Source organism: Sardina pilchardus, chromosome 8 (genome assembly GCF_963854185.1).
Source record: "Sardina pilchardus chromosome 8, fSarPil1.1, whole genome shotgun sequence".
Lineage (NCBI taxonomy): Eukaryota > Metazoa > Chordata > Actinopteri > Clupeiformes > Clupeidae > Sardina > Sardina pilchardus.
In genome coordinates this window covers 20,280,401-20,296,832 of record NC_085001.1, presented here as the reverse complement: position 1 = coordinate 20,296,832, position 16,432 = coordinate 20,280,401, and the positions used below count along the sequence as shown (strand labels likewise).

Genomic DNA, 16,432 nt, shown 5'->3' with positions numbered 1-16,432 from the left:
CAACTACTTGATTTGAACAGTGGAACAGTGCTGACATCAGGAAGAAAGTAATTCTGTGTGATCCATTGAGATTAGTCTGAAACTCTGAGCTCACACTGTTTAGAAATACAAGCTGAGAATTCCAACCCGAATATCTGCTGTCTCTGAGCCATCCGAATATACTTTTCTATTACAACTGCAGCTTTTTGAATATTGAATTTAAAACGCCTAGTCTCACAGATAAGCCCTTAAATAGTCTAGCTGCTACATCCAGCATAGCAAAGACCTTCCTTATCACAGACTCTTCCTTAACGCAGCACGGGGTATCTTGTAAATCCGAGCACAGTAAAGAAGTAGTGCTGGTGTCAGCCTAGTGCTTTAACAGGCCTCTTTCCTGCTCTTTTTGTACTCACACGTAAATTAAGTCCTATCATGGGAAGACTGGTGGACAGCACTGACACTCACTGTAATGACCATAGTGATTCTATGACCCCCAGTGTCTGCTTAACTGTTGAGCTGCGTTGGACTAAGGGCTTGATAAGGTACTTATCACACCGGGGCAATTTCCTCATGGATTTCACATGTGCCAAGACTTCTACAGAGAACTCCATTCCTTGGGTCAATATAACAGTTTAAAGGCCATAGGGAGAACAGAGAGGCTACTGTATGGGAGAAAATAACCTTGGTGAGTGGAGACAATAAATGCCTTCTCACTGACACGGCCTACGCTATAAAACTCCACCATTTTGACATGTTTAAAGTGACCATGGTTTATCTACCTCAAGGAGGAGCATACGTATTGTGTGTGTGTGTGTGTGTGTGTGTGTGTGTGTGTGTGTGTGTGTGTGTGTGTGTGTGTGTGTGTGTGTGTGTGTGTGTGTGTGAGAGAGAGAAAGAGAGAGAGCGAGAGAGAGTTGAAATTGCTATTCCAAAAACAGTTTGACAGAATGAAGACAAAACTCTGTCCCAAGACACCTTTATTGACTGGGAAAGGGGGATATCATTACCGTCGCAGACACAACAAAACCAAGGAGATAAATCCACTGGTTGAGGAAGGGAGGAGTCTGTTGAGCGGTTCTAATCTTCAAAATTGTTCAGAGAGACAGTTTAACTTGCACTGGATTTGTCAGAGGCAAACAACTTGACTTGACTCCATTTCGTCTCTTATCTCTAAATGAGCAGTCGTTGGGAAAAGGCCTCCTCGCCTTGTGCCTTATCGTGTCAAAAAGGGTCACAGTAACTCAGAAAGGAAAACATAAACATACACATCTGCTGTCTCACAGTCGGAATAATGGTAGTGTCTGCTTATGCTTTTTATTTAAATCAACAGAGAAACAAAGTATGAAAAAGCATGAACAAAGTATGAAAAAGCAGCAACTCTTAAGGTCGAACATTACTACACATCAGTAGTCCAATTAAGAGAATATACATAATATATATAAATATGAGTCTACTGTAACCTACCAGTTACTAAGTGTCAACAGTTATTAAATGTCAAGTTCCTCATTAACTTACAGTGCTAAGCGCTGAGTCAGAGTTGAATGATGTACGCCCGCCTGTCGTCATTCACTAGCCTGTTGTTCGGCTTTCAGAAGAATTCTACAAACCGCAGACTTAGATAAACATGTCAAGCTTTATTCCACGTCACAGCGTATGCCGTATGTACACATTTTAGTCTGATGAATTCAATAACTACGGTATCTAAATGAATAACCACAGAAATGTTTGGAAACTGTTGGACTCAGTTACTTACCCTCATCAAAGTGGTCAGAGCAAACAACATGATGAAGTGCCACTTTTTCTGGCATTCTTTCACACTGGTATGAAATTCCCCTTTGCCTTGGTGAATGTTTCCCCAGTAGATCCTAGTAAGCTGTTTCCTTTTCTGCCATTACACTGATGGGGCTTGCCAGCAGAATATCACAGCAGCCCAGGCAGCTACTCTGAAGATAGTGTCAACCACACGTCTCTGTGTGTAGGCCTCGGCATACCGGCTTGAGGGTGATAATAGCTGAAGACCAACACATGCCAAGTTATACAGAAAGGGGAAAAAATCCCAAATTAGTGTAAATAAGGTTTTGTCAGTAAGATATAAATTGCATTTTATATACTGCATTAATAGAAAATGATTAAATGTAAAAGTGTCCAGAGTGCATGCAAGCTTATTAATATCCAGAAGAGAGATTATTGTGAAACCCAGACTTTTCCTTAATGTTAACTGCACCGTTGTCCTCATCAGTGGTGAGATCTAACATTGAATTATTCAGCTGGGTAATATGAATATCACCTGACCTGACATAGCCTATTTCATTTCCATTATGCTCCTAGTTCCCACTAAACGCTAATGTGTGATAAGAATGTGCTTCTGTGTGCGAGTGTCTTCTCCTGTTTCTTCTTTGGCCTAGTTTTTTTTCTTTCTTTTCTCCAACTGGCCTCACCTACTGTGACGCACTGATAAGTTTGCGGGGCGGATGCATTGACTTGTCCCAGACCTTCTCCGGAAGTTTATGAATGTCAGGCTATGCGCCAGTGGCTGAACCGACTGGAACGCGCTGTAATCGTAGAAAATATAACCTAAAGTTTTGTCAAGTAAAGTTCTTCTTCTTTTTCTACAATGTCAGTAAGAGGACGACATCGACGTTAAGCATGAAGCGAGTAAGCGGCCAGGTAGGTTGTAGCCTACAAGACAAGCAAAACAAGAGCTTTCAAAGCTCTAAGTTAATAGCCTACTTCACGAGACTGTAGCCGTAGCCTGCGACACGATAAGCGTCAATGGGCCTATGGAAAACTATACATTGGCTATTAGATAAGCTTTTGACGGCAATGTGATTAGCTGAAGTAGACGCGGGCTATCTCATTAATGAAGGCGACAGTAACAGCAAGTTATGTGTCTTTTCTTATAACAATAACAGGATACATCGAACACGCATGTAGCCGAATAAATGCAAAGTTTGAGTAGTGAATGCTGCCGAACCCGAACTATCATAACAAACTTGTGTGCATTGCGTGCCAACAACTCAAATGTAGCCTATTGTGTTCTTGATTATAGATTGCATTTATCTTTAATTCGATTTAGAACGATCTCCGTTTAAGACTTTTTCTAATTGGTTACGAATTATTTTGTGGTCTGTTTCAGATTGTAACTTTGTTATGGCTCATTCACCTGGCCGCTGCTGGGACACTTTGGGAACTTGAAGAAGATGTCAGAAAGAATCGGACTTTACGCGACATTTCTTGCAAAGCAGGGACATATCCACACGAAGGCATCTGCTGTTTAAAATGCCCAGCCGGTGAGTAGGCAAGAAGAATTACTTTAAGGATCACACTTTATTTGGTTTATCCCAGGTCTTGACTAAGTCATTGTTTGAGATCAGGTTTGGTCAAGGTGATGTTCAGTAAACAATTATAGAGTTACAGGGAATTATAGAATTACAGGGGGGGTGTTATTGATCCTCTGAAATGTAACATCTCATATGTTCCATTTGTCTCATCAGGCAATTATGTTAAGGCACATTGCACTGAAACATTGAAGGAGGGGAGCTGTGAAACATGTGATTATGACACATACACTGAGCATGAGAATGGACTAAGTCAGTGTTTATCATGCACCAAGTGTCCTCCAGGTAAGAATCACTAATCAACCTTAGACTTGGAGACCCTAGTCAATACACTGAATTAATTACAAATGACTAGTGGCCTACTGCCTACTTACTTAAATTATTAAATTGCAACCTCTTAGAGTTCATAATAGTTATTTTTCAAAAATACTTTTTTCACTGTAGAAGGTAGACACCAACATATTCTTTCACACAAACTTTTGTCACAGACCACTTGGATTTTTGGTTGATTTGACCATCAGTTAACTTCGAAACAGGCACTTTGGATGGACAATACTGTAGCAATACATCATAGCAGTGATTAAAGTAAAGCTTAAAGTAAGCCAACTTTTCACACCTCCGATATGTTTAGTGTTCTAAAGGTTTGACATATTTGGTTACAGACAGTTACCAAAATGAAGAGCAAAACTGCCTGCTATACACGGCTATAAAATTGGTGCTTTCATCCGTACTTTCTCAACTATACATTGATTTTGCAAAAAATTCTTCAGCTATGAGGTTAATACATGGGGGCAGTTAATATGGTATTTATATGGTTTTGTTTCTTCTTATGGTTATGGCTATTTGGCAAACGCCTTTATCCAAAGCGACATACAAGTAAAAACTTTTGAAAGTTATGACTTGCATAAAACACTGTCCTGCGGCTACAGTAAATACACAATGTGGCTAATACACAGGAAATTACTAACTAAACACAATAAAATACTTTCATAGCCCTTGAGCCAGATCCTTACCATGTCATCTCAATGGCAATGCAGCATTTGTACCTCCAACAGCATAGCGTACCTGGTTACTCCACAAAACACCCTCAATGTGTCAAAAGCGTCAGCACATTTTACATATATCACAGCAGCCTGCTTAGATAAAACACGTTTTCTTGTGGCTGTGGTATTTAGCGTCAATTGTTTTGATGCTGACCTCCCAAGTTGTAGGGATTGCTTTGTTTGGGGAGTTAATCAGTTCAGTGGCTTCAACATGCTTCTGAATCATTTCCTCCATCTTAAGTATGTTGCTTTGGAGATACATGTAGAATTGGTCTGGTTAAAGGTTATGATTTGCAAATTAAAATTTGTTCTTGAGATGTAAAGGAAGCTTTTGTTTTGACATTAATCACATTTGAGAATGAAAAATGAAAAAAACATGTCAGTGTTCCTGTGGAACTGTCCTGTGAGGCTGTGGCTAAATGACTGCCCAAACAAACAAGCATCAGAGTGTACTACAGTTTATAAACAACCAAGGGAATAGTCTATTTAAGTACATAGGGAGTGCACAATCTGAGAGGAAGTGGAACAGAGACAGGGGCATGTTTAAACTATTGTGACACTGCACTTAGGCTTATAAAGCTGGTTCAAATGCACTGCCTTGGCGAATACAGTCCTCAGCATCAGAATGACTGGGTCTGTGGCAGAGGGGGAATGCATACCGCCAGTGTGGTCAGGCATCAGTGTCGCCGCTCAGCAGGTGCAAATAGGCTGCCACTAAAATGGGCATCAGACTGACTGGTTGTCCCTATCCCTGAGACAAACAGACAGTTTAATAGGCTTCAGGAGCAGTGTGAAGATGTCCCCCCCATTGCTGGTGAAACCAGTGTTGAGCTGGTAGATAGTGTTAAAAGCAACAGTGTTTTTTTTGTTTGTTTTTCAATCAGAGGCTCAGCCAGTAAACCCTTGCATTTCCACGATTTTGATGGATAGAGAATTGCTGTGATCAATGATGTCCTGAGTTGTCTTGAGTCCTAATTCAGCCAAAATGGACTGAGGCACAGGTTAGAAAGCACACAGCAGGTTTTTGAATAATGACCTGCCATAAAGAAAAATAGTTTTGGGCATTTATATCTGAAAAATATAGCCTCAATTCCAAAAACAAGACAGTACCAAAGTCCATAGAGTACATCTATTTTTTTTATTATTAATATTTATTGGGCAGTGTGAATGTTAAATGTTTGGCTGTATACGTGTGTGTCAGCTTGGCGATCCCAGAAAGAGCCTGTCTTACCTGGCAGCCTGCTTTGCTTCCTCTGCCAAGTGGCTTTGTTCCAGGTTGGCTTGCTTTGGCCGACCCTGGCATTGGCTCAGCGCTGTGTTAAATTTTTAGTTTGTTTTGCTTGTTGGTGGTCAATAACCAATACAAACATTGCAGTCCAAACAAATCCTAATATGCCACAGTTTGGCTGCTCTCGCCAGTAGCAAAGATGAATAAATCTCAACAACACCAGCCAAGTATTAGTACTAGGCACAAGGAAAGGGGCTAAATTGTTGTGAAGAAACCAACAGGTTGCATCACCTTGGGGCTGCCTGTTTGTCCCTCTCTGCTTCTATTAACTCTGCAACACCACATAATATCTTTTGTGATCTTCCAACTGTTGGTGAATGTAGACTCATGAAATATACATCACAACATGCACTGAACTGGTGATCAAGTGATCAAGAGCAAAGTGTTGTCTTTTGTGTTAGTAAGTGTGTGTGTGTGTGTCTTTTTTGCAGATCAGAAGGCCACAAAAGCATGCACGCCCGTCAGCGACACTGAGTGCCAGTGCAAACCAGGCTCCTTCTGTCTTCCTCACCATGCATGTGAAGTGTGCAAGAGATGTTCTAAGTATGCTGCGGTTTCCCTCCTTTTTGCAGTAGGAACTTGTATTATTAATCAGAGAAAAGCAGAATTTCTTAAGAGGAGTGTACCAAGAGGAAATCAAAAGGAATTCATTCCTGCATGCTGCACTACACTATGATACAGATCAAATAGAATTTGAACTTCATGTGCTGATTGGATATGCCCGTTATGTACTGTAGCATGCTGCCAGATGTTGTGCAGTAAAATGCTTGAGCTACGGTGAAGCATGAGGCGAGGCAATGGGCTTTGAGCAGTTTTGTTTGCAGTGTAGTTTGTGTATTTACTTACTGTGCCGACATTGTTTTATTTATTTATTTTGTTGCCAGATGTAAAGAGGGTGAGTTCGAAAAGAAGCAATGCACCCCCACCTCAAACACCATCTGTGAGAAGAAAAAAGCTGTGAACACCACAGGTGCTGTTCCTTAGCGTTTTGCAGACGGAAAGATGATGTTATCATTGATTGTTTTGTGATGTTGTGATGTGCAGGACCACCGACCTTCCTGTCTAAGTGCACTGCTTCAGGAGTAACAGCAGTAATCTGTAAGATTTCATTTAGGTTAATGACCATTTTTCTTTCTTTTTGTAGTGATTGTTGTGATTGTTGTAATCACCGTACTGATATTAGTGCTTGGAGCCTTCGTCTTTTGGAAGACTTTGCCACATAAATTGAGAGGTAAGGACACAATACAAATCTTTATACTAAAGTTATTTCATCCTATTTGCACTCAAGGTAAGCACAGTTACTGTCAGACTTGTAGACGGAGAGGCAATGATTATATGCTGCCTTTTAAAAATAACTATTTCTGACACAAAGAATATTTTCAGAAATCATATCAGAATATAAAGCTATCCAACACATTTGTGCATGTCGGTTAACATTTATAGGGACAGTATTACCTCCAAGAAGATTTTAAAGCAACACAATGCAATTATTTTAAATAAAGTCAGGTAATTCAGTCGGTGTTGGACTAAATGGTTACTGTATTAGTGATGAAAGGTGTTGAATATTGATGCAAAGTGGCATATCCATGAAGTTTCTTCAAGGATCATTATTGCCCCAAACAAAGCTTAGAATGTACACTTTCATCTGTGATCCACTCCAACACAAAGTGTTGTGTATTGTGGAATGTGGACTGTGGAAACACGTGGCTATCAAACATTTATTTTTGAACTGGGATGGATTTTCTGGGAATCACAGAGACTATTTCAGGTAAAGTACCACATAATTCAGGTGGATAGGGATTAAAGTTTTAAGCAACAGCTACTTTTTCTCCTTACACCACCCATCGGCGAGGCCTTCTGATAAGCACTTGGCAACTCTACAGATCAAACAAGAAGCAACTAACAAGAATGCTGTGGCACTAAAAAAAAATCTGCCCCACCTAGTTAAAACGTAGGTGGTATGTGCCCAGACACCTCCCGTGGAATGATGACAACAACAAGGACATTACAGTCGATCATCTGCTCCAAATTCCCCGGGATCAAATTGAAGACGGCCGCACGCAGTAGTGAACGACACTTGGAGAACAGCAGCTACCTTCATCACCTACCAAGGCCATGGACGGGCTATCTTACATGGAGCGCTATGTTTTGTTTTGGCCCAGTCGGGGAGCTATAGGGAGATACACCAACCTCCACCCCCAATGTTTTTGACTCCCTGTCACCATCCCCATCCAATGGTCTGAATGTTTTTGCAAATTAAGGAGAGCTATGTTTTTCCAGCCTGAGATCAAATCCCAAGGATCCAAATAATATGGCATAGACTTCTATTTATCTTTTTTAGGATGCAATTGACTAACTTGCTGTTAGTCACAGACTTGACTTTAAATCACCACCACTGCTTATCTTGAAAATTACAGTTTGTTCATGACTATATTGCTTTATGTTTTCATTCGTATTACAGATGCTCTGAGAAGGAAAGATACCCACCAGAGAAACTTGGTAAATATGTGTCTAATAATAATTAATATCATAATCACAACATGCAATTATCACATCCTTGAAACTGAAGTGTTTTCAGAGCTCCCACTGAATTCCCAGCATGGACTTTTGCAAATGTGGCCTGAATGTTATTTGCATTCAATGTTGCTGCAATGCTTAATTGGAATTCCTGCACAATGTTTGCTATATTCTCAAAATACAATTAATGGTGACAGCTTCTCATCAATCACTCCAAGCCACTTACGGCCTTACTTTAATAGAAGGGTAGAGGATATCCTTAATTATTTTCCTATTAGTAAATCATTATGTCACACTGTGGTCTTAACATTATTGATGCGTTTTTTAATGTCCCACAAGGAGAGGAATGTTCGGGTGGTTGAAGACAGACCCGCGACGAAGGAGCCGATACACCGTGCCGTGAAGCAGTTGGTGGGTTCCGCGGCGCCGGAAGACGAGGACACGGGCCTGGGAGAGAGCCTCCCTAACACGGCCAGCTCCTCGCAAGCCAGTTTGTCTGCGCTCCCACCGCCTCCCTCCCACACCCCCCTCTCCTGCAGCAGCAGCAGCAGTGGCAACAGCAGCTCCACGCCTCCCAACCCGCTGACACAGCCTCTCCTTCGGGTGAGAGTGTTCTCGCTGAGCGCGCTTTTGCTTTCTGTCCGTCTTGCGTGTGTCCATGTCGTCCGAACGGGGCAGGCAGTCTTGTCCACAAAGGCCCGGTGTAACTAGCGGAGGTCTCCAGTGCAGCCAAGCTCAGGTGTATACATCACACAGCTGGTCAGCTGTCTGGAGATCGAGATTAGTTGATAAAAATGGCTAGAAGGGCTACTGCATCAGTTAGAATGAAGAAGTGCTGCCACTCTGTGCCTTTGTTTATAAGATTGCCCAGCTCTGATTTAATCTCGCTGTCCTTTTCCAAGGATTTGTGCCAGGGACAGATACTGCATAACTGATCTTCCAGCAGCTCCAATACTTTATATTCTTAACATTTGATGAGTATTGTTTGGTACTTTTATTTGTTGTTTTTGTAGCATACAGAGCTACACTTGTGAGAGAATTCTCTTCCAACAATTTGGATTGAGATGTTTCTAACATTTGGAATCATTAACATTGATATATTTTGGTCATTAAGTATGAAGTTATTTTTATACAGATGCTGCGTCAAGTTGCTGTTATTTGCTGCAGTTTGCTAACTAACTGCTATTGTATCCCACACAAATAGATATTTCAGTTACCAACATTATGTTTTCTATTTTAGGTGACAGAACAAACTCCAGGTATTCCAAGACTCGTTCCTCTAAATGGTAAGAAAACATGGACATACACATTCAACATTTTACCATGTTTGGTTCCTTTAAATACAAATTGAATATAAAATAAAAACAAATTATATAAACCGCAGAATCGTGAACTAAATGAAACGCAGATGTTTCACTCATTTTCTCATTTTCACTCATGTTTCAAACACTTGAGTCATCTGTAGTGACCTGTATTTAAGGTTGTTATTTATTTATTCAGGAGACGATTCGCTGAGGAAATCGTTCGACCTCTTTGAAGAGGTTGATGTGCTGTTTCATAAGAGATTCTTCCGGCATTTAGGACTCACTGATAATGACATCAGAGGCGTGGAGAATAATTGCTCAGACGACAAAATATATGCACTTCTCAGAATATGGATGGAAAGAGAAGGAATGAAAGCCAGTATTAATAACCTCATAGACGCCTTGCTGTTCCTGGACCAGAGGTTCTCCGCTGAAAACATCATTGAGAAAGCGGTAGAGGGTGGTTTTTATAAGTATGAGGCTGCTTGATGTATGATTAAAGCCATGCTAACGGAGTTGACATGGCCTTTGCATATTTGTTTGGAAATGAACTTGAATTTTTTTTTTTACATTTTTTTTTTTTTTTAAATAAGTCAGTTGCACTGGCATTTATGGTTAATTGTACATGTGTATGTTTTGTTTAGGTACAGTATGTTAACCATAAAATGGAGCGTAAAATCAGGCTGTGAATTAATTTAATGTAAAAATGTAATATTGTATACCCATAAAGTTCTGTGCAATTTGCCTTATTTATTTTGAAAAAAGTATGAAGAAATAGTGCCAGAGTACAAAGTAAATTATTTCATTGGGATAAATCATCAATATTTCGATTTAATATCAGTTTCAAGTGTTTCCATCAAACAAAATGACACCGTCCTGTTATTTTCTTCCAGCCAAAGGTTTGCTACAAGTTGTGTCCCGCTCCTATAGCCGGCTTGAACATCAGTCATATTTAGTAATTGTATGTTAACATAGTTTAAGAATTCATGTGTTCCTTGTGTGAAGTTTGAAAAAGTTTTTCTTTTTTTTCTATCAAGAGACATTTTTGGTGTCATACTCATCCAGTATTGCTTTCATTGCAGTACATCTACGTACATAGTTTCTATTTGTTCACAGAAAATTCTGAATGTGTTGTAGTGAAGCAAGGTAATCAGTAATTGGATTTTGATGGGCAGATCCCATTGCAAACATTTAGACTTATCAACTGATGAGATTTTTGAATGTCGTCCATGTGTGGTATATATCACTGAAGAATAAACTATATGTTACTTTCAATATTTTGTATTTTTTAGGATTTTTACTTGTGTTATTTAGTAGCCCTGAAGGTGGATTTGACTGTATAGTTTTATATTTCCTGCCGCTGTAATTTCTGTTGTAAGAAAAGAGCAAAACAAACAAGCCTAGTTTTTTCCGTTATTTAGTGTATTATCTCAGGGTTTACTGTTGTGTTTTGTATCTTCTCCTTAGAGGTTGTCACAATGAAATGAAAAGTTATACATTCCCATGTGATAGGGCTTTCCTGTAAATGTAATAAAAAAAAAAGAATCATGTCATTTTGGATTATTTGTTTTATTTTTTTGGTTTGCTATGTAAGTGTCTCTTGGATCACATGTCAGGATACTGTAGTTTTGTAGACATGAATGTAGGGTTTAATTTTTGACCTTTACTTTTTACTGGTAGTCTGCAGGTGTTGACATAATTTCACTTCAGGGAAGCCTCCTCTGGTGGGATTTCACAGGTCTGTGTGACGTTTCAACAGATGTTGCCACATTGCTTCACCATCTCCATAGTAGATTAAGTCACGCTGGAGTTGAACACCAGAGAGTCCACATATGGCATGGCTGAAGATCTGAGTCAGATGTAAGTGTTGGTCGAAAGAACTCTGAGAAATTGTGGATGCAGGAATAAAACAATGTTCCAAGAGCTAAGTAATGAACGAAAGATCATTCCTCACATTTGTAGTAGACCTATTGTATAAAGTATCTTAGGCCTATAAGTAAAGACCGCACACCAATTCTAGAGCAATCAAAATGATCTTACAATTGCCTAACATCTTAACGTTTTATGTCTGCAATGTGCAAAACACATTGGGTCTGAGGGGTAAAAATTGAGGTTTCATAGAAAGTCCATTTGATGTTGTGTGATGAGGTCTTCACTCTTTCATAAAATTGGAAATATTCATAGCATCTGGTATGCCTTACTTTGCATATGTACAGTACATCTGATAGATAGATCCTGCTAAAGTTGAATTAAAGCATGTATTATTTTTGTTATTTTAAAAGCTTAGCAGTGGCCCTGCATGAACGTATGTGTCTGTAAACTTCCAGCAGTAATCTTCTGAATGCATGGTAATAGCGTGACAGAGGCCAAATCCCTTGTCTTTTTGAGCTTGTGAGGAGGATGCAAAGGAGAAGAAAAAAAAATCCATAAGAACTACTGTTGGGAAGTTACAGGGGGGGAAAGGATCACTTTGGGGTCAACAAAAAGACATGGCAGGTACAGTAAGCCTTTCCTGTCATTTAATTACAGATGTAAATGGCAGGAGTTACAGTAATACTGGAATCGTGGCCTATTCTCAGATAAAATGAAAATTGCGCTCTTTGACACGAAACACTCCAGGTGGGTTTGGCGTACATAAAAGAATGACTGAAATAACTCCATGCCTAATGGTAATTATGGTGGAGGGTCTGTGATACTGTGGGGCAGTTAAGTCTGTCTGCCAATGGCATTGGAAACCTCATTAGTGTGCATAGTATCAGGAAATCCAAGAAAACCTGAACGTTTTCAAAGAACATCCGTCAATCTCTGCCAAGACACTAAAAGTGGGTCATGATTGGATAATTCGACAGGTCAATGAGCCAAAACACATGTCCAAATCAAAACAAAAAACTTTACTGAGCACAAGATGAAGCTTCTGCCATCGCCATCTTAGTCCCCTGATCTCAACTCCGTAGAAAAACAGTAGAGTGAGGAGAATGCACATGTGAAGTGAGACCTACAGTAGGACCTCAAAACCAGATGTGGAGGTTTTGTAGAGGAATGGTCTCATATCCTTTGCTTTGTATTCTTCAGCTTTATGGGGTGTCATCATAGGAGAAGAGTATGCCGATTGTGGAACTTTTCTTTTTTGTTAAAATTTAGATTTTCATGGTTTTCATTGAGACATCAAAATAAAAGGGCAAAACATGATTTTTACGTCTTTTTACGTCTTTTTACTCAACACAGCTGAAGATAGATAGATCAATAGATAGATAGATACTGTAGATATATCTACAGTAGCCTATCTGTAAGAGAGACAATTCCTTCAATGCTCACATGGTGTCAGCACAACACATTCTTTTCGCAGTAATTGCGCAGTGAAGTTTTCCAGAAAATTTTAATTATTGACAGACAGGCAGTGACTAACTAGAATTCTCAAAAAGCTTACTGGCTAAGTGAAATATTTAACAGAACTTTGATAGAATGATGATCTACTTTACATTTATATAACGACAACCATTTGGATAGAAAACGACATTTCCCATCGGTCACTTCGCGATGAACAAGGAAATGGACTGTCCTTTACGCAAACTTGGACAGACTCTCGCTTCCACTCTAACTGTAAAATATTGAGGGATTGCACCCTTGTACAGAGGAAAAGTGAACCCTTCATACGAGGGAAAGCATGGGCTAGTCGTTCTCGCTGTTCACGCGTAATTGTTGACTCTTTTTTTTACACCGCTCAAGATTGATTCAGCAAGATCATGTTACCAAACATACTCGACCTTGTTTGAACCCAGGTAGGCTATGTTGCTATGTGGTTATGGATTTCGCTGTCTGCACTTCCTGGTATGTTGATCAGCGCACAAATCTTTAATTGTCAGGCGTACTGTGTTTAATTAGCCTACCTTGTGTGTGTGTGTGTGTGTGTGTGTGTGTGTGTGTGTGTGTGTGTGTGTGTGTGTGTGTGTGTGTGTGTGTGTGTGTGTGTGTGTGTGTGTGTGTGTGTGTGTAAGAGAGAGAGAGAGAGAGAGAGAGAGAGAGAGAGGGGGAGGATGAGCCACCCCCGTGTCACATGATAAAGTTGGGAATGTATTTAGTTGCTTTCTTTGTTATTATTTTACTTACATAGCTTTCATTTTCTCGCCTGAAGATTTCAAGAGGATGGGCTCGCTTCAAAGAGATGCACCTACGTAAGAACAAACCCCCGAAGTGGAACATCCATCAAGCAAGAGGAACTGAAATTAAATCAAATATTCTAAAGTTCTATTGGGGGTGGTACAATGAAACCATCTCGGGACTTTCACAAGAAAGATTGGCAGTTGAACGTTTGGTCTACAATTGCAGCTGCTCCAATTGAGAAGTGAGAGGTGAGATGAATGATGTATCATATTGAGTCTATGTTCACAGAATCCATCTTGACATTATAGTCAGTTTGTAATGGAAAAGCAGAGTTGTGCCTTATATTGTTGAAGTGGCTGTTTGATTACTAATATTGCTTTATCCAGGTCTCACCTGGGAATTTTGTAAATGTATTAGTTTATTAACAAAGCTGTAGCCTACAAGAAGTGATGCATAATGTGTAAGGTTTCGTCATGGCATCTGAATTCACGGAATGTCATTGTCAACTTGAAATTCAGTAGGCCCTAGTTTAAAATGACATAGGCTGTGTCTCATTCTCAATTAATATATATCTGAATATATCTGATATGTGGGATTGAATTGACCCTTTTCTATCATTTGGACAGGGCATACCAGGATTTGGTCCATCATGTTCTTTTACCCTTCCTATTTGCTGTGCCTTTGCCTGGGAATTTTATGTGTGGTGTTTGTGTCCTACTGGAACGCTGTATGGCGTGGCGGCTTTGCATGGGATGGTTCGGGTAAACAGTTCAACTGGCACCCTGTTCTTATGGTGACTGGTTTGGTGGTGCTGTATGGTAATGGTGAGTAAAATTAAACAATGACACATTGTCTTACACTTCCATATTGATTCTCTCCCCCATTTGCATATCACATGTTTTTTTTTCTGTAAATGGCTGACCGCGATTAATCACACTTCCTCAGTTACTGTTACAGTTTCTGTACTGTCTAGGTACGGCATGATAATAAGATATTCCTCCTTTTTCTAACTACTGTAGCGGCGGTCGTGTATCGTGTGCCTCTAACATGGGGACAGAATAAGACACCATGGAAGCTGCTTCATGCTGGGATTCTTCTCCTAGCATTGATTCTGTCCATTGTGGGACTTTGTGCTGTGTTTGGTAATCACAATGCCCAACACATCCCCAATGTGTATTCGCTGCATAGCTGGATTGGCATTTGCACCGTGGCTCTCTTTGCCTCTCAGGTACTATGTGAAAACATACGGTTGACAAACAAAAGTTCACATGTTGGTTCCATAACTGCACTCCCATACTGTTTTAATGTGTGATTCCACTGCATATCAATGCTTACTGTCCAAGAGGGCACTGTCTACAATATACCCAGCTTTTACTGTATTTTTTTTTTCTTTCAATATTACTTTAATCCTGGTATAGATAAACTTAAAAAGAAGCTTGTACTTGAAGTTGTACTTTATTCGTAAAAGGGGAAGCTGATGGTATCTCTGCCTGTGGTTTTATTGTCAGTGGGTGGGTGGATTTGCTGCCTTCCTACTGCCATGTTCTCCAGTGGAGTTTCGCAAACTGATCAAACCTACTCATGTCTGGATGGGAGGAATCATCCTAGTTCTGAGCATAATTTCCTGCATATCTGGTATCAATGAAAAATTATTCTTTGCTCTGTAAGTATCAAGGTTTATTGGTATACACGTGTGCAGCAGCACATATCCATGTGTCAATGCATCTATCGGTGTACAGTATATCCTGTCAGTATGCATACTAAAAGCTGTGATCAACTGTCAATTGAATCTAGTAAAGGAAATGGGAATGGATCACAGCCTTACAAGGACTTGCCACCAGAGGCCCTCTTTGCTAACTTTCTCGGAGTTCTGATTGTGGCATTTGGATTAGTTGTGTTGTACATCCTGTCCAACCAGAAGTGGCAACGACCAGAGCCTACCCATGATGGAGAAGGCTATAGGGTAAGGCTTCGAGACATCACTTCATATTGTGCAAAATATGGTGTTAATAGTGTCAGTTAAGCTTAAAAAATGTGTAACTTGTTCTAAGAATAACAAAATATTCATCTCAAAGCATGAATATGAAAAGAAAAAATGAGAAATACTACCAGTGACCTAATTTTGTCTCTCCAGCCATTGCAGTGTGATGTTGAAAGTTGATGGCCACAAAACCACAGTTACCACAGCAACGTAAAGAAAGAATGAAGAACTTCACCTGCTTGGTGAAATAAACATACATGCTGGCCAGTACATATAATATGTTGAATTAATTTATTTTATTCATGATTACATGATTGAAATCTTTAATAAATGCTTTGCTTGTATAAATCTGTACTTGTGTGCTGCAGTTTGTCTCTAGAAGATTAATCGATTGTCGTGTCACTGCCTACTATGTACCGACACTGTATGTATACATGATTGTATACTTACTGAACATGCCAGACATTTCAGGAGCATAAAATCCAACACAACCATCTGGCAGTAGGCCTTGCCATCCATTTGCAGTGGCATGATCTCCAAACAGCCAACCTCTTCGCATGACTGTATACTTGCAAATTTGTAGAGTACAGCCTGCCGAAGAACCTGCAAAAAAAGCCTCCAACATGAGAGCAGATCATCAGCTGTAAAAACAGAAATTGTGTTGTTTATGGAAAATAATTCTCAAAAACATTCTCAATCAGTTGATACAGAGGCACATTTCCTACTGTGTTGCATCACCACTTCTTTTAACAACTGTCTCTAAACATCTGGAAACTGAGGGGACTGAGAAAAGCATAGTCCCTGCCAAGCATGTCCAAACAACATCCTCAATCCAAACCACAGTTGCAGGCCATCTCTAAAGGAGAGTCAAGTGTTGGCCA

At 39.9% G+C, this 16,432-nt stretch overlaps 2 protein-coding genes and 1 long non-coding RNA gene across 6 annotated transcripts; 2 read left to right on the top strand and 1 right to left on the bottom strand.

Annotated features, from left to right (window-relative positions):
* Nucleotides 1-2,481: 2,481 nt before the first annotated feature.
* Nucleotides 2,482-10,995, top strand: hdr (hematopoietic death receptor). Of its 3 annotated transcripts, none has more exons than XM_062543167.1 (10): nt 2,482-2,634; nt 3,116-3,269; nt 3,474-3,602; nt 6,080-6,191; nt 6,533-6,618; nt 6,793-6,879; nt 8,110-8,147; nt 8,505-8,768; nt 9,406-9,451; nt 9,666-10,995. In XM_062543167.1, exons 1-10 carry the CDS (start codon nt 2,491-2,493, stop codon nt 9,956-9,958), a joined length of 1,353 nt encoding a protein of 450 aa, XP_062399151.1. In that variant the 5' UTR covers nt 2,482-2,490; the 3' UTR covers nt 9,959-10,995. The 3 variants fall into 3 exon arrangements, with proteins under 3 accessions (XP_062399151.1, XP_062399152.1, XP_062399150.1); XM_062543168.1 differs by having other exon boundaries at nt 2,482-2,646; nt 8,505-8,576; XM_062543166.1 differs by having other exon boundaries at nt 2,482-2,646.
* On the bottom strand, nt 10,611-11,312 carry LOC134088943 (uncharacterized). Its single transcript, XR_009940010.1, has 2 exons — nt 11,131-11,312; nt 10,611-10,988 (listed from the first exon to the last, which is right to left on the bottom strand). It is a non-coding gene; the product is annotated as an uncharacterized LOC134088943 (long non-coding RNA).
* Nucleotides 11,313-12,996: 1,684 nt separating this feature from the next.
* Nucleotides 12,997-15,903, top strand: LOC134088941 (lysosomal membrane ascorbate-dependent ferrireductase CYB561A3). Of its 2 annotated transcripts, none has more exons than XM_062543164.1 (7): nt 12,997-13,248; nt 13,602-13,818; nt 14,197-14,394; nt 14,590-14,798; nt 15,079-15,233; nt 15,365-15,533; nt 15,705-15,903. In XM_062543164.1, exons 3-7 carry the CDS (start codon nt 14,220-14,222, stop codon nt 15,729-15,731), a joined length of 735 nt encoding a protein of 244 aa, XP_062399148.1. In that variant the 5' UTR covers nt 12,997-13,248; nt 13,602-13,818; nt 14,197-14,219; the 3' UTR covers nt 15,732-15,903. The 2 variants fall into 2 exon arrangements, with proteins under 2 accessions (XP_062399148.1, XP_062399147.1); XM_062543163.1 differs by having other exon boundaries at nt 13,581-13,818.
* The last annotated feature ends 529 nt before the right edge of the window (nt 15,904-16,432 follow it).